This window comes from Leopardus geoffroyi, chromosome A1 (assembly GCF_018350155.1).
Source record: "Leopardus geoffroyi isolate Oge1 chromosome A1, O.geoffroyi_Oge1_pat1.0, whole genome shotgun sequence".
In the NCBI taxonomy this organism is placed as follows: domain Eukaryota; kingdom Metazoa; phylum Chordata; class Mammalia; order Carnivora; family Felidae; genus Leopardus; species Leopardus geoffroyi.
This window is the reverse complement of record NC_059326.1, coordinates 143,473,044-143,491,676: the sequence shown is the minus strand read 5'-3', so window position 1 is coordinate 143,491,676 and position 18,633 is coordinate 143,473,044. Positions and strand designations below refer to the sequence as shown.

The following is an 18,633-nucleotide window of genomic DNA, read 5'->3' as shown; positions in this document are numbered from 1 at the left end:
TTTATTTTACTCAAAGCAACATATATTCAGGGGCACCTGGGTGGCTCAGTTGGTTAAGCATCTGACTTCAGCTCAGGTCGTGATCTCACAGTTCATCAGTTCAAGCCCCATATTGGGCTATCTGCTGTCAGCGCAGAGCCTGCTTCACATTCTCTGTCCTCTCTCTGTCTACCCCTTTCCCTCTTGCTCGCTCGTTCTCTCTCTCAAAACTAAACATTTGGGGGGAAAAAAGCAACATACATTCAGGAAGGATCTAGCTGTAACAACTATTTTTACTTCCAAATTTTGGACTTCAATCTTCTAAATTTCTCTCTCAAAAGCAAAAAAAAAAAAAAAACAAACAAACAAAACACCTTACTATTACAGTATCTGATCAATAGATAACACCTTCAGAACAGCTACTCTGTAAGATTTTACTTTGCCTACATTTCAGATGAGAGCTTTCTGGTCAGGCCTCCACAAATTTAAACATGGAAACATTCCATTCTGATTCATCAAAAATTCAACTAAAAAAAAGAGATCTTCAACAATAAACAACAATTTTGAAAATTCAAGGACAATTTTGTTTTTGAAAGAGAGAGTGCATGCAATCTAAGAAGAGGAACAGGGGAGGAGAGAGAATCCCAAGTAGGCTCCATTCTCAGCGCACAGCTAGACATGCAGCTCAATCCCATGACCCCAGGATCATGACCTGAGCCAAAATCAAAAGTCAAACACTCAACTAACTGAGCCACCCAGGTGTCCCAAAAATTCAAGAGCAATTTTAGAATGCCTGAAACAGTTTTGTACCTGAAAACATGGTAAACATTCTATGAATATTCATTCAAATTATTATTTCTAACCAGGTAATACTTTTGCCTTTTTATTAATTATTATTATTAATCTTAGATGGCCATTAAAATCTCTTCTCATTGGCTTTTTCCCTTCACACTTTCATCAGTCACCTTTTCAAGCATATGTAGTCAATTACTAACTATTGAAATTCATTCTAGGAAATACTTTAATCTTTTTCAACCTTTCCACATACAAAAGACAAATTTCCTTTCTCTACTCATGGCAGAAAAGATATTAAATAAGCCTTTAAGAAGTTAAATGAAACCTAAAAGTCCATCCAATCCAATTATCCCTGTTACAGATAAGAATATTAAGGCCAGAAAGGTGGAATAAACTGGCCAAAATTACAAACACTAGTTCACTGTGGCATGACTGGAACTGCTCAATACACTTTGCAGACTCCTGTTTGCCAAAAATGCAGCTATTTATTTCAGTCTAATTTCAACACGGCTACTTATTTCAATCTAATTTTTTCTAGTGAGAAGTAGCCAAAATTTGCCAAATAACAGTTACGCTTTTACTTTTATTATTATTTTAGAGAGAGAGAGTGTGAGAAGGGAAGATGGGCAGAGGGACAGAGAGCAACTAAGAGTAAGAGAGTCAGAGAATCAGAGAGAGAGAGAGAGAGAGAGGGAGGGAGGAGAGGAGAGAATCTTAAGCAGGTTCCACAGAGAGAGAGAGAGAGAGAGAGAGAGAGAGAGAGAGAGAGGAGAGGAGAGAATCTTAAGCAGGTTCCACACTTAGTGCGGAGCCCGATCCGGGGCTCAATCCCACGACCCTGGGATCATGACCTGAGCTGAAATCAAGAGTCACAGGCTCAACCAGCTGAGCCACCCAGGCACCGCAATACAGTTTAGTGGATGTACTTTAACAAAGACCTAGAAATAGTGATGATAGTGCCATTAATTACAAATCATCTTAGTGAAGAGGACTTTGTCAAAAACAAAATAGGTTTAACAAAATGTAAACAGAATTTTAACATGATTTTTGAACAGTGGTAAAAAATTTCTGAACTTTCAACTTGCTTACCAAACTGCCTCAGTACATGTGTGATAAAAGTCCATTTTTCTAAAGAAGGCAATCAAAGTAAAGTATCTAATGTAACCCACAAAAATGGAAAGAGCACATATTATAGCTGTTCATACATGTTCAATACTGTAGTCAAATCTCATTTCTAAATCACAACTAGTGTCTATTCACTTTTTAGTTTTAGTTGTAATTTAAAATGTACATTTGACAAAATCTAAATAACCCCTGATATATTTCTGGCACATAACTTTTCAATATGTATATACATATGAATACATACACAAACTCAAATACAGATACAATTTTTAAAATAAAATTGGTACCATGTTGTATATGATACCATATCATGGATATTTTCTTTTACCATTAAATAGCCTAAAAACATATTCTTAGCAGCTGAAAATATTATAATTAATTCAATCATTCCTCTATTCTTAAAAACTTAGATTAGTTCCAATCTTCTATTATTTCTTTCACCCAAACTCCATGCCAACTCACAAGGAATAAAAACTTCTTTATCCAAAAAGAAAATCCTTGGGGCGCCTGGGTGGCGCAGTCGGTTAAGCGTCCGACTTCAGCCAGGTCACGATCTCGCGGTCCGTGAGTTCGAGCCCCGCGTCAGGCTCTGGGCTGATGGCTCAGAGCCTGGAGCCTGTTTCCGATTCTGTGTCTCCCTCTCTCTCTGCCCCTCCCCCGTTCATACTCTGTCTCTCTCTGTCCCAAAAATAAATAAACGTTGAAAAAAAAATTAAAAAAAAAAAAAAAAGAAAAGAAAATCCTTTAATTCCTGTCTCAAGTGAAAAATAAAAAACATGATGAATGGTGCTTGAGCTTATTTTTATAGGGCTTCTGAACATGCATGTGCCTCAAGATAATGGATCCACAATACAGCGGTAAAAGTTCTTTGAATACAAAAGAGTAATATGGAAAAACTGTCAAAAAACAAAACAAAACACAGCGAAACTTCCTTATAATGTTTTCTGGGGAATAACATTTCTAAAACATTTGTTCAAAGCAACAAATTAGAAAAATATGGCTATATGGGCCTTAGAAAGAACTTTTTAAAACAATACTGTTTGAAGACAGTGTCAACAGAAAAGACACCATAATGAAGTTTAACTGTGTTTCCATTTTAAAAATTGGGAAAAACCCATAATACTTACTTTGTAAATAGTGCAAAACCATCAATACAAGACTATAGCTGCTTAAAGTACCACGACTGGCATCATTTATCTCATGGTGACTTGCCCACTTCTTAATCACCAGTACTAACGGACGAACTCGATTTTCAACTGAAAGTAAAATGAAAACTTAAAAATGGTAAGAAAATATTACGGTTTCTCTGTAAGTTTGTATCATTTCCCAACTCCAAAAGAAAAAGCATTTTCTCCCTGTGTATTAAACATTGTGTTCACCATAAATGTGTCTTACTTTTAAAAGCTATCTTAGTCACCTTTTAAAAATTACCAATTACTAAAATTCATTTTATTGACCTGTAACTCTGGTAGCATATAATTTTAGTGTACAACATATTATACATATAATAAAATGAGACACTACACATTAAAATAATTAAAAAGATGTCAGTGTTTATTATAAACATATTTAAAAAGGAATAAAGGATAAAGAGAGAAGCTATAATTATTTGGAAATAAACAAAAAACTTACGGTATGCGTAAGTTCTGAGGAGGAATGTGTTTCTTATTCCAACAATATTGTTTACATTCAAGTCGAATTCCACACAACTATTAAAAACAGAGAAAAATACTTCACCTCAAGTGTTTTTGAACAAATTAACTCCCTAATAACTAAGTTAATATTCATCTACCCTATGATGTAAAAATAGCATGATCCCAAAGACCAAATACTTTAAAATGAGGCACTAACTTAGCAATAAGAATAAAGATATAGCCAGTATATTATTTTAATATGATTTACTGTATATTAAAAATATTAAACAGGATAACAGTTGTAAGATCCATAATGTACTTCTTAGGCTTTAATTATCCTTAATAAAACAAATTATAAAATTTTGCAATCCATTCCAGGTAAACAAAATTATATGACCAAAAACATTTCTGGTCAAGTTATTTCACTGAGTTATATATTCTCAACTAATTTGGAAGTAAAGCATTGCTTGCTTTAAAACAATAGGAATAAAAAGCCAAATAAAGAACAGGTGAAAAAAAATAAAAGTAGTCTATACATTATATTCCCTCCAAAAAGGATAAGATATAAATAACATATAAATTATATTATACCAAAGTGAGCTACTGATAATCTGGAAGGACAATAGGGATACGTCTTTGAAAGCAAAGATATGGTGCAATTCACAATTTAAAAAATAGGGCAATAATGAAGGGATCTACAAAGAATGGCAAAACTCAAAATAAAAGAAAGGATTAATGTAAATATACTATTAGGTCCAACAACTTCTGCACACTGAGTTTTTCTATGAAAAGACTGCCTAATATAAAAACTTAACAAAATTCCTTTTTATAAACTTTAAATTATAAAATTTGAAATTTACCAATGCAGATTTCCTTTTTTAGGGAAAGGAAATCTTATAATCTTTCAATTAACCATGCATATTGACAAAAATGGATAGTAGTATCAACACTTCAGATATATATATTTGCCTTTGGGAAACTTATGGCAACAAGAGAGTTACATTCTTTAACTGTGTCTGTGCAAGGCTAACACTAAAACCACTGTGCATTTCCTCTTATATACCTCAACAGAGAGGAAGAAACAGGCAACAACCAGTTTGCAGTTAAAAACTTTTCCAAAAATATGATTCAGCGCTTTAAAAATATCCACAGTATTTGCTTCAGATTTTACTTCTGGAAATATTAAACTAATCCTTTATATGGAAAAAATTTAATGTACAAAATGCTTATTCTAACAGGGGAATAACTAAGTTAATCACAATATATTCATTGAATGAAAAACTACTGTAAAGCCATTAAAAATCAAGCCAGAAAAAATTCACTGATATAAGCAAATATCCATGATATACATGGTCAGGTAAAAAAGTATAATCTCAATTTTAATTTTAAAAACTCTTATGCATTCACATGCATAGAAGAGGGACTGAAAGTTTTACACCAAAATGTTAATATTGGTTATCTTTGGATATTAGAAGCCATTTTTTTTAATGGTCTATATAGAGAAGAAATATAAAATGGTGTTTATAAAGAACATTTAACAATGAAAAAAAGTTTGTATAATCTTAAATAGGAAAAAAAAATGCGCCCAACACAGGAACACCCAAATATTTAAAGCAGTTAATAACAAACATAAAGGAAATAATCAATAGTAATACAATAAAAGTATAGGACTTTAACACCCCACTTACATCAATGGACAGATCATTCAAATAGAAAATTAACAAGGAAACAGTGGCTTTGACGGACACATGTAGACCAGATGGATTTAACAGATATATTCAGAACATTCCATCCTAAAATACCAGAATACACATTCGTTTCAAGTACACATGGAACATTCTCCGGAAGAGATCACACAGTAGGCCACAAAACAAGTCTCGACAAATTTAAAAAGATGGAAGTCATTCCATGCATCATTTCTGACCATAATGCTATGAAGCTAGAAATTAACCACAAGAAAAAATCTGGAAATAGCACAAAATACATGTAAGTTAAACAACATGCTACTAACACAATGAATGGATCAACCAAGAAATCAAAGAGGAAATCAAAAAAATACAGAGACAAATGAAAATGAAAACACAATGACCAAAAATCTTTGGGAAGCAGCAAAAGTGGTTGCAAGGGCAAAGTTTAGAGCAACATGGGCCTACCTCAAGAAGAAAAATCTCAAACAACCTAACTTTATACATAAAAGAGTTACAAAAAGAAGAACAAACAAAACCCAAAACCAATAGAAGAAAGGAAATAATATAGATTAGAACAGTAATAAACGAAATAAAAACTAAAAAAAGTACAGAACAGATCAGTGAAACCAGGAGCTGGTTCTTTTAAAAGATCAACAAAAGTGATGAACCGTTAGCTAGTGTCATCCAAAGAAAGAAAAAAAAGAGGGAGAAACAGTATTCAAATAAACAAAATCACCAAATGAAAGAAGAGAAATAACAACCAACACCATAGAAATATTATAAAGGATTGTATGAGAATATTATGAAAAATTATATGCCAACAAATTGGAAAACCTAAAAGAAATGGATAAATTCCCAGAAACATATAACCTCCCAAAATTGAATCAAGAAGAAATAGAAAATTTGAACAGACCCATTACAAGCAATGAAATTGAATCAGTAATCAAAAAACTCCCAACAAGTAAAGTCCAGTACCAGAAGGCTTCACAGGCAAATTCTACCAAACACTCAAAGAAGAGTTAATAACTATTTTTCTCAAACTATTCCAAAAAATAGAAGAGACAGAATGCTTCCAAATTCATTCTATGAGACTTGCATTGTACCCTCATAGTAAAACCAGATAAAGACACTACAAAAAAGAGAACTATAGTCCAGTATCTCTGATGAACATAGCTGTAAAAATCCTCAACAAAATATCAGCAAGCTGAATCCAGTAATACATTAAAAAAAAATCATTCACCACGGATCAAGCGAGATTATTCCTGGGATGCAAGGGTGGGGTCCAATATTTGCGTATCAATCAACATGATATATCACATCCGTAACATTAAGAATAAAAGCCATATGATCATTTCAATAGATGCAGAAAAGGGGGTGCCTAGTGACTCGGCTGAGCATTGTGAAAAACTGAGAGCTTTCCCCCTAAGATCAGGAACAAAACAAGGATGTCCACTCTCACCACCTTTTTTTTTTTTAATGTTTTATTATTTATTTTTGAGACTGAGAGAGACAGAGCACAAGCAGGGGAGGGGCAGAGAGAGAGGGAGACACAGAATCCAAAGCAGACTCCAGGCTCTGACGTGTCAGCACAGAGCCCAACACAAGGCTTGAACTCACGAGCCACAAGATCATGACCTGAGCCAAAGTCGAACGCTTAACCAACTGAGCCACCCAGGCGCCCCCACTCTCACCACTTTTATTCAACATAGTATAGGAAGCCAAAGCTACACCAGTCAGACAAGAAAAAGGAATAAGAGGCATCCAAATTGGTAAGGAAGAAGTAAAACTTTCATTATTTTTATGTAGATGACATGATACTATATAGAGAAAACACTAAAGACTCCATCAAAAAACTACTGGAACTGATAAATGAATTCAGTAAGGTTGCAGGATACAAAATCAATATACAGAAATCCACTGTATTTCTATTCACTAATAATGAAGCAATAGGAAGAAATTTAAAAAGCAATCACATTTACAATGGCACCAAAAAGAAAAAATGCTTAGGAATAAACTTAACCAAAGAGTTCAAAAACCTGTACTCTAAAAACTATAAAACATGATGAAAGAAATTGAAGACAACACAGACAAATGTAAAGACATTCCATGCTCATGGACTAGAAGAACAAATATTTTTAAAATGTTCACACTACCCAAAACAATCTATCTACAGATTTAATGAAATCCCTCTCAAAGTATAATCAGTGGGGTGCCTGGGTGGCTCAGTCAGCTGACTGTCCAACTCTTGATTTCAGCTCAGGTCATGATCTCACGGTTTGTGGGAATGAGTCAAGCTCTGCATTGGAAGCATGGAGGCTGCTTGGGATTCTCTCCCTCTCTCTCTCTCTCTGGCCCTCTCTCTCTCTGTCAAAATAAACTAAAAAACAAAACAAAACAAAAACAACAGCATTTTTCACAGAACTAGAAAAAATAATCCTAAAATCTGTATAAAACTACAAAAGACCTCAAATAGCCAAAACATTCTCAAAAAAGAAAAACAAAGCTGGAGGTATCATAATTCCCGAATGCAAGTTACACTACGAAGCTGTAGTTACCAATACAGTATGGTACTGCCACAAAATACACACATACATCAATGGAATAGGACTGAGTGCCCAGAAACAAACCCAGGATTATATGGTCAACTGAACTTCAACAAAAGAGGCAAGAATATGCAACAAAATAAAGACAGTCTCTTCAACAAATGGTAGTGGGAAAACTGAACAGCTACATGCAAAAGAATGAAACTGGAACTCTTTTTTACACCATATACAAAAATAAATTCAAAATGGATTAAAGACCTAAACGTGAGACCTGAAACCATAAAAATCCTAGAAGAGAGCACAGGCAGTAATTTCTCAGAAATTTGGCATAGCAACATTATTCTACATGTGTAGACAAAGATGCTCAGTATCACTCATCTTCAGGGAAATGCAAATCAAAACCACACCAGTCAGAACGGCTAAAATAAAAAACAAGAAATAGTAAGTGTTGGCAAGGATGTGGAGGAAAAAAAAACCTCTTGTGTCCTGCTAGTAGGAATGCAAACTAGTGTAGTCACTGTGGAAAACAGTATAAACATTCTTCAAAAAATAAAAATAGGATTAACATATAATCCAGTCATTGCACTACTGCATATTTACCCAAATCACACAAAAACACGAATTTGAAAGGAAATATGCACCTCTATGATAACTGCAGCATTATTTACAATAGGCAAGTTATGGAAGCAGCCCAAATATCCATCAAAGACAAAGATACACAAATAAATGTCCATCAATGGAGAAAGATGTGATATATATAAACATATGCACACACACACACACAAGTGGAATATTATTCTTCCATAAAAATGAATGAAATCTTACCATTTGCAACAACATGGATAGCGCTAGAGTATAATGCTAAGTGAATTAAGTCAGTCAGAGAAAGACAAATACCGTATGATTTCACTAATGTGGAATTAAAAAATATATAAATAAACAAAGAGAAAAAAAAAAGAGAGATAAACCAAAAAACAGACTCTTAACTATAGAGAACAAACAGATGGTTACCAGAGAGGAGATAGGTAGGGGGATGACTGAAATAGGTGATGGGGATTAAAGACTATACTTATTATGATGAGCACTGAGTAATGTATAGAATTGTTGAATCACTATATTGTATACCTGAAAGTAATATAACCGAATGTTAAAAACACTGTAATTAAAATTTTAAACATAAAAAAAAATACAACCGTGGGTTTTACTTTTTTTTTGTTTGTTTATTTATTTGTTTTGAGAGAGGGGGTAGGGGTACGAGTCGGGGAGGGACAGAGAGGGAGAGGGAAAGAATCCAAAGCAGGCTTCTCACTGTTAGCACAGAGCCCAATGCAGGGCTCAAACTCATGAACCGTGAGATCATCCTGAGCTAAAATCAAGAGTCAGATGCTTAATGGACTGAGCCACCCAGGGGCCCCACAACCATGTATTTTAAAAAATAATTACAATAAGCTAATAATTTTATTTGTGTTTAGTTTATCTCCCATAAAGTGTTTTAGAAAACTCTACCATTGGGGCGCCTGGGTGGCTCAGTCGGTTAAGTGTCTGACTTCAGCAGAAGTCATGATCTCGCGGTTTCTGAGTTTGAGCCACATGTCGTCGGGCCCAGTGTTGACAGCTGACCCTGGAGCCTCCTTCAGATTCTGTGTCTCCCTCTCTCTCTGCCCCTCCCCGACTCACACTCTGTCTCTCTCTCCTTCAAAAATAAATAAACATCAAAAAAAAATTTTTTTTATTTTTATTTATTTTTTTTTTTTATTTTTTTTTTTTTTAAATTTTTTTTTCAACGTTTATTTATTTTTGGGACAGAGAGAGACAGAGCATGAACGGGGGAGGGGCAGAGAGAGAGGGAGACACAGAATCAGAAACAGGCTCCAGGCTCTGAGCCATCAGCCCAGAGCCCGATGCGGGGCTCGAACTCACGGACCGTGAGATCGTGACCTGGCTGAAGTCGGACGCTTAACCGACTGCGCCACCCAGGCGCCCCAAAAAAAAAAAAAAAAATTTTTTTTTAAAAAGAAAACTACCATTAGTTATTTGAAAAAAATTCAAATAATTATAGATTGGACGGATATTTAAATGAATGGAGGAGAAGGTTTGAACCAGGCATATACCTAAGGATTTGTTTAAAATATATATATTTAGTCAATTCTAATCATTTGCAGTATTTATTTTCTATAAAGTCAATGAAAACAGTGGAAACAAAGGGTTAGGTTCCCACAAGCTTTCAGTCAAAACATTTTCATCAATTGATTAATACATAACTTTGTTTTGTTTTTTTAATATTTTTTTTAATGTTTATTTATTTTTGACAGACAGAGAGAGACAGAGCACGAGCTGGGGAGGGACAGAGAGAAAGAGAGAGAGACACAGAATCCGAAGCAGGCTCCAGGCTCTGAGCTGTCAGCACAGAGCCCAACGCAGGACTCAAATTCACAAACCACAAGATCATGGCCTGAGCTGAACTCAGACACTTAACCGACTGAGCCACCCAGGCGCCCCTACATAACTTTGTTTTATGTGTTTCCATTTAAAGACACCCCATTCACTGATAATGAACTCATGGCCAAGTACACTGTAACTTATGCATGAACAAAGCATATCAAATACAAGTTTTTTCTCCATGAGGCACATCACAGCTTTGTACACAGAAACAATAGATAGTAACTCAGCACTATGCTTGGGGGCCATTTAAAAGAGCAAAGTCGCCTATATAAAGCAACAAAATACAAAAAACATGGAAACGGACTCTGCAAAGAATAATTGTTTATACATAAGAGAAGAAACAGGAAGGCAGAATGTCACATTATTTAATCTCAGTTAGTGATTCAGAATTTTCTCCACTTTGCAAATGTCTACAAATGACTGTGAAAGTGCTAGAAATATTAATTTGGGGGGTTACAAAATAAAAATCATCATGTAGGCAAATTCATAAATAAAGAATCCATGAATAATAAGGATCACTTATGTATATATATTTACACTTACATTTATGTAAACCATTTCAGTATTTTATAAAACTGGGCTAGAAAACCTAATTTATCACAATCTTATCTCTTTTTTAGGGAACAACAAATTTTTTTTTTTTTTAATTTTTTTTTTCAACGTTTATTTATTTTTGGGACAGAGAGAGACAGAGCATGAATGGGGGAGGGGCAGAGAGAGAGGGAGACACAGAATCGGAAACAGGCTCCAGGCTCTGAGCCATCAGCCCAGAGCCTGACGCGGGGCTCGAACTCACGGACCGCGAGATCGTGACCTGGCTGAAGTCGGACGCTTAACCGACTGCGCCACCCAGGCGCCCCACAACAAATTTTTTTTAACCAATAGAACAGTCAACACCTATTTACATTTTATATTCAGATACTGTATAAAAGATTCCAATCCCAATGCCCATAAGAAATTCAGAACCCAGGCTGGTAGAGTGTACAGACAGATATAATTATATTTGTAACAACTCCCTTGATATAAACATACATCAAATCTCATCAATTAAGATATGTTCTAAAGAGTATATTACATTTCCAAAAGGCAAGAGATAATTTAAAAATGTGAAATGTAAATATATATATTCTTTAAAATGGATAGTTTTAAGCACTCGAAATACCAAGCAAAATAACTAAGCACAGTTAAGCATAAAGAATTGCTCAGACTATTCTAAAAAATCATCTCCAAGACAAATCAAGGAAGTTTTAAAAACTGATGAAGATAAGCTATTATGCTGTAGCATACACTTAACTATCTACATCAAAAGAATATGTAAAAACGATCTAAAATAACTGAAAAAGGAAAATTCAGTAATTACTTACCTGACTTTATCCCTGAACTTCACAATTGGCACTTTTGCTCGAATCAACTGAGGTCTCTCTATGTAGCCAGCTGAAGGACAAAATATGAATATCTGTAAATATTTCTCAAATTCATAGTTCCAATGTATATTTTTAAAAAATGGTTTCTTACTAAGCTAAAACAGTTTATGAAAACACAGTCTTTTAAGATCGCAAAGAAAGGACATTATCAAATTCTTCTAAGACTAAAAATTCCAATACCATTTAGAGGGCTTTATATTAAAATTCAGAAATGTGGTCTAATATCTAATAATACTTATAAAGAAATTCATCAAAGCATTATAAGCAGGAAAAATATCTAGGCTGGCAGGAGCATAGCTCATTTCTGTTATAGCATACGGCAGAATCTTACAGCAGCCATAAATATCATATTTACAAAGAGTCTCAAATGTGGAAATGCCTGCAACATGATACATGGGATAGTGATACATTTAAATAAATATGATCCCTAAGAGGAAGAATACATGTATACATATTTTTTACTACATTAAGCACAAAAATATTTTTTGAAAATAATACCTGTTCATTATAGAAAATTAGGAAAATACAGAAATATGTAAAAAATAAACTGCCAACTCTTCCCAAAGGAGCAGCTTCCTAATGTTATAAAGAAAAACATAATACCAGAATTAAAAAATTTTCCCGTTATAATGCTTTTACCACCAAAATCATAAAATATGTCAAGCTTCAAACAGAATTTGTAGGCAGGAATTCAATGAGGCTTAATGAAAAATAAGAGATAAAAGTTTCAAGTTCCAGGTGCAGGTTGTGACACCAAAAAACAAACTATACTCCCCAGGCAAATTACTGAATCCACTAATCACCATTCTCCTTAACTATGAAAAATAACAACCAAAAATACCTTTGAATTAAATGATCTCTAAGGTTCCCTCCATTTTTAGTATTTGACGTTATAGCTATTAAAAATCTACTTAAGGTATGAATTACTCCTTTATTTTACAGATGTGAAAACTTAAGTCCACTAAAATAAATCACTTGATTTCTACCCAACAACAGATATAACTTGCTCATGGGCAGTAACAGGTCACTTGACTTTGAATTTGCCAGTTCAAAGCCTGACACATAAGTACTATCTGGCTGAATAAATGAACACATCTCTTTCCAACATCACGTGGCGAGTGTGACTTCAACAATCTACGATATTCTGTGGAAGTTTAAAATAAATTATGATGGCTTAACACATGTGGATTAAATCTGCTTAGCTAGGTTATTGAAAGAATAAAATCTTATAATACAGTGGCCTAAGTCAATAATTTGCTTTCTGTTGGAATAATTCACTTGGGCTTCATGTTCAGTGATATTTTTAAAATGTGAGATCACAAATTGCATGTCACTGCGAAACAGATGAAATTCTCACTCCCTCACATGAATACCCATAAGACTTTATCTGTATCACTCTCTTGGCTTTTCACAGATACTATACACTACAGCTATTCATTTAATGCTGTAGCTTCCCTAACAGCCTATAATCTTTTGAGAGAAAGAAATGAAGCTTATATACATTTGAATTCCCCAGTGCATGTAGTGGGATTATCTCAATAAAGAATTGTTCTCTTTTTAATCAAGTTAAAAAAAATTCATTTGGGAAAAAAGGATTCACATTATGCCTATCCTGACCAGAAAATAAACAATTCTTATCAGAAAACAAAGTAAGAGACATATTAAGACATATTAAATAGTTATGTCAGATGACATATGAACTTGAGGCATATGAGACTTACAAAGTCTGGTACAGAAGTGTTTATGGACTAAGGTGAGTATATGCCGTGCTTCAGTCTTCTGATTGACCTGAAAAAAACACTGAAAAGTTAAAAATAAAGTGTTTTTTCACTATCTTTCTAAATTCAATGTTTTATTTTCTTAATGTTTCTCAACAAAGAGAAAAAGCATACTTTTCTTTCAAGTTACTTTTCAATATACACTAAATTATGTTATAGAAAATGTCAACTTTTATGCTTTCACATCAACATTCCTAAATCAATTCCTAATTATAAACTTAAAGCAAAATTTTAAAAATATCAAAATTCTTATGTCATTTTCTTACTTTAGTAAAAATGCACATAAAGTAATCCTCTCCTAGAAAAACAAACAGAATTTTAACTTTCTGTAACATGTTTTATTTCCCTATCTACATTGTGAGCTGCTTTAAGGACAAGCTCTGACAACACAACACAAACATATGAACCAGACGGAGGATTGGTGTGATGCGGCTGAAAAGAGTCTAACTGCATGAGAGATTTAATTAAAACTCTAGTATTCTTCACTATGTTTATTATTTCTGAGGGTTTTTTTTTTTTTCCTTTATATGATTGCAAAGCATAGAAAAGTGTCAGAGTTTCTTTCCTGGAATAAATCTCTTACTGATTTGCAGTAATTATAAGCCAATTTTATTAGTGAAATAATAAAATAAAAATATATATTACCATTCAGTAGGTATTTTTGTATTTTTAAAGAGGCAGAATATAATAAAGCATATTAAATTATACTGAAATTAATCTTGGGTAATTCAGAAGAGACTTCAGCATATTAAAGAGTCTGCCTCAAGTCAGCTTAGTGAACACCGATTACTGTTGTATTAAGGACACACAAGAGTATCAGTTAACAGGAAATTCAAACAAACATAATACTAAATAACAAAATTTGGTTGCTAAACAAAAAGAAACAAGCCAAAATTTTTAAAAAATATTTTAAATGTCAATGAAATCCCTTTTTGTATTCCCAAAATAAGAACTCCAAACCCCGTAGCATTTTCAAGGGGGGAAAAAAGATTAAAAGATGAATCATTGATAATTTAAATGGAAAGGAAATACAGTAAAACTTTGGTTTGCAAACATAATTCATTCTAAAAACATGCTTGTAATCCAAAGCACTTGTATGTCAAAGCGAATTTCAAGAACCATTGGTTCATTTGTGATCACGTGACATTTGGTGTCACGTACTACAAGTATTGCAAGACCTCACTACTTAATCAAGTTAAAATTTATTAGAAATGTTTGTTCATCAGGGCACCTGGGTGGCTCAGTCGGTAAGCGTCCGACTTCGGCTCAGGTCATGATCTCACAGCTCGTGAGTTTGAGCCTTGCGTCGGACTCTGTACTGACAGCTCAGAGTCTGGAGCCCGCTTTGGATTCTGCGTCTCCCTCTCTCTCTCTACCCTCCTCCACTCATGCTGTGTCTCTGTCTCAAAAATAAATAAACGTTAAAAAAAAATTTTTTTTAATAAAATTTAAAATAAATAAAATTTATTTTAAATAAAATTTTAAAAAAATAGGGGCGCCTGGGTGGCGCAGTCGGTTGAGCGTCCGACTTCAGCCAGGTCACGATCTCGCGGTCCGTGAGTTCGAGCCCCACGTCGGGCTCTGGGCTGATGGCTCAGAGCCTGGAGCCTGTTTCTGATTCTGTGTCTCCCTCTCTCTCTGCCCCTCCCCCGTTCATGCTCTGTCTCTCTCTGTCCCAAAAATAAATAAACGTTGGAAAAAAAAAAAATTTTTTTTTAAATAAATGTTTTTAAATAAATGTTCTTGCAGAACACTCGCAGAACAAGTTACTCACAATCCAAGGTTTTACTATATCAAGATAATACTGACACATTCTCTTCATGTCTGTTGCATCTTGGCAACATATCCAATCCAAGCAAACAGAGGTAGAGCTCTTTAAAAACACAGTGAAGCCATCTCACTTTAACAACTTAAAAATAAATTAATGCTAAAATCCCCGTTATGCTTATGTGTGCATGTGCATATGCCTTAAAAGAGAAAAAAGCATTTCCTGGGTTTTCCTGAATTACTATGAACAGCAAATCCAAAGAACCAATTAAAACAAGTTTTTTTCGGGGCACCTGGGTGGCTCAGTCGGTTAAGTGTCCGACTTCAACTCAGGTCACGATCTCGCGGTCCGCGAGTTCGAGCCCCACGTCGGGCTCTGGGCTGATGGCTCAGAGCCTGGAGCCTGCTTCCGATTCTGTGTCTCCCTCTCTCTCTGCCCCTCCCCCGTTCATGCTGTGTCTCTCTCTGTCTCAAAAATAAATAAACGTTAAAAAAAAAAATTAAAAAAAAAAAAACAAACAAGTTTTTTTCTTCAATGATTTTTATATGAAATTTAACATTTGAAATAAATGTTCATTACTTACTGGTTCCTCTTTAACAACTAGGCATAAATCACCATCACTGCTCCGAGTACCAAATCCATTTAAAGAGGACCCAACCAAAAAAAGTCTGCTTTCTAGAGAAATAGAACAGATTATAAAGTATTATTTAAAATTTTAAACAGGAATATATATATGTAAAGGGCATGCAAAATAGGAAAACATACGTGGAAATAAGAGCTGAATTTCTCTCTGCAGCTGTGTTCGACACAGTTCTTTCTTCTTTAAATCACTTACTTGCTGCTGACATGCTTCAAATAACTCCAGTATCTGCTGACTCAACTTGAATCCACCACAACAAAAAGTAAAAATTTTGTTCAGAAACGTAAACGTAATTACCATACTAAGAAGTGTAAAACAACACTACCAACAGTATCTTTAAAATGAATACATATGATCTCCTTACACTTTCCAAAACTACTGTCACTCAAGTAATGATAGTTACTTAGTAAATAAAATAGTTACAAACTTTTCCCAAGTAAAGTATCATTGGTTAATCACAAAAAAGTACAACTGGTCACAGATAATTCTTAAAGAATATAATCCACGGGACAGCAAACTATAATCTTTGGTTGCGGCCTGTTTTGGGAAGGCACATGAGCAAAGAATGGTTTTCACATTTTTAAAGGTTATATAAACAAACAGATAAATAAAAATACACAACAGAAACATGTGAGTGGCAAAGTATAAGACATTTACTGTCTGTTCCTTTAAAAAACAAGTTTTGCCCAACCCCTGATATTTATACCACCAATAACAAACACTAACAAACTTTAGAAGCCCCTGGTTGTCTTTTTTCATGCAAACCACCCTTATTCCCCATTCTTACAATACTGGCCTGAACCCTGTCTTTTTGTTGCCATCTACAGTTAGATCCTCTTGTTTATCTACCTATTTGATTCACACTTCCCCCTTCAACCCAACTCTTGCCATCATCACAGGTAATTTCCTCATCTACAATGCGCTACGTATCACAACATACTCCCACCATTTCTGAACTTTCTTACTCCAACATTTTTTTTCCCAGCTTTACAATCCCACAGCCATAACATGGTCTTTACAATAAAACAGAATGTCTCTAGCTCTGAAATTTAATACACCTGGATTCCACTGAATCCTTTCTTTTCTCTGAGCTCATCAACACCTGAATGGTGTGATTTCCTTCCCTACCCAGTCTATACCCCAGAGTACATCCCTTGAACCACTCTTTTATCATGCCTTAACATTATTCCCGTGTGAAGCTCTGACTCCTGTCCTGCAAAATGCTAATCTTAGGTCTAAACAAACAACCACCTTCTAAGCTCTTACATCTCAGTTGCTAACATGAAGCTGAAAAAAATATTTAAATCACAAAATTGGCATCTTTCAAATTTATATTTTAAGGTCTAGCCCAGGGTTGGTCCTTACCATCACTAAGACACCCATGCCTCTGGTTAGATTTTGCTCTCATTTTACACCATCACCATTTTAAATCTTTACTACTTTCCTCAAGTCCCCTATACTTACTTCATTTTCTTTAGCAAATAACTTTACATAAAGTTTACTACACAAATTGAAAATACCAGATGTGACATTCCTCAGTTTCCTAACTGCAACCTTTTGCAAACTAACATATCTAAATAAAATAAAATCTCATCTCCTTCCCTCTTCTGTCAGACAAACTGTTCTCTTCCCCTATTCAAAGTTCATCCCTGTACCAATACTTTGGTATCCAAGCCTTCTGGTCACTCCAGAGCACAAATATTTCCATCTGTTTTTCATCTTTCTCTTGCATTTTCAGCCTCTCCTTCTCTAGGCCTTCCTCAGAGTCCAGGCACAAGTCCACCCATCATTTAAAATGTTTTCTTAAAATGAACAAAACAAAAAAAGGAAATAGATTCAAATATACAGAGAACAAAATGGTAGTTGTCAGAAGGAGAAGGTGAGGGAAGAGGCAAAATAAGTGAAGGGGATTAAAAGGTACAAAGTTTCAGGGTGCCTGGGTGGCTCAATCGGTTAAGCGTCCAACTTCGGCTCAGGTCATAATCTCACGGTTTGTGGGTTTCAGCCCTGCATCAGGCCCTGTGGTGACAGCTCAGAACCTGGAGCCTACTTCGGATTGTGTGGCTCCCACTCTCTCTGCCCCTCCCCTGCTCACACACACACACGCACACACACAAGCTCTCTCTCTCTCTCAAAAATAAACATTAAGATACAACATTTAATAAAAAAAAAAAGAGGTACAAACTTTCAGTTACAAAATAAACAAGTTACAGAAATGAAAAGTACAGCACAGGAAATATTGTCAGTAGTATTACAATAATTGTGTATGGCGACAGTAATTATACTGATTGTGGTAAGCATTTCCTAATATATACAATTGTCAAATCACTATGTTGTACACCTAAAATTAATATAATATCAGCTATCCTTCAACTAGAAATAAGTTTTTTAATTAAAATAAAAGAAAAATTTTTAAGTAGACTGAGAAAAGAGTGAATAAACAAAACATTTCCTTTTATCACGTTTAGATTACACATTTTAAGAAGACAGGCAGTCTGGGCAACTTGGCGATGATAAAGAGACATAATTTTTTAATATCACTTTGATAATATTAACATCCTTAACATTAATATTTTAATACTTTTTAATAACCTTCCCTCTAAAAAGATAAAGCAACTAGGAGAATTAAATAAACAGATCAAACCAAACCAAATCAAAATAAAACATGGTGAACAAATACAATATGATGACTACGTATTACTCATCGACCCCAAAATATGAGCAGAGGGGACCAAATACCAATAGTACCAAGACCTACACGGTATCAGAAATAAGAAGAAAAAAAGGAAAAAAAATTTTTGGACAGTCCCAAAGCCA

The 18,633-nt window shown here is 34.5% G+C and overlaps 1 protein-coding gene across 7 annotated transcripts in view; it reads right to left on the bottom strand.

Annotated features, from left to right (window-relative positions):
• The window catches only part of TENT2 (terminal nucleotidyltransferase 2), a 72,593-nt gene that overhangs the window by 29,779 nt on the left and 24,181 nt on the right, over positions 1-18,633 (bottom strand). For 4 of the 7 annotated variants that reach the window (XM_045496727.1, XM_045496717.1, XM_045496736.1 and 1 more), the window contains 6 exons: positions 15,942-16,056; positions 15,760-15,851; positions 13,352-13,418; positions 11,571-11,640; positions 3,532-3,608; positions 3,027-3,155 (listed from right to left, as the gene is read on the bottom strand). In XM_045496727.1, coding sequence (XP_045352683.1) covers positions 3,027-3,155; positions 3,532-3,608; positions 11,571-11,640; positions 13,352-13,418; positions 15,760-15,851; positions 15,942-16,056 — 550 coding nt within the window. Of the gene's footprint in view, positions 1-3,026; positions 3,156-3,531; positions 3,609-11,570; positions 11,641-13,351; positions 13,431-15,759; positions 15,852-15,941; positions 16,057-18,633 lie in introns of all 7 variants that reach the window. The other 3 variants (XM_045496694.1, XM_045496702.1, XM_045496707.1) reach the window with 1 other exon arrangement.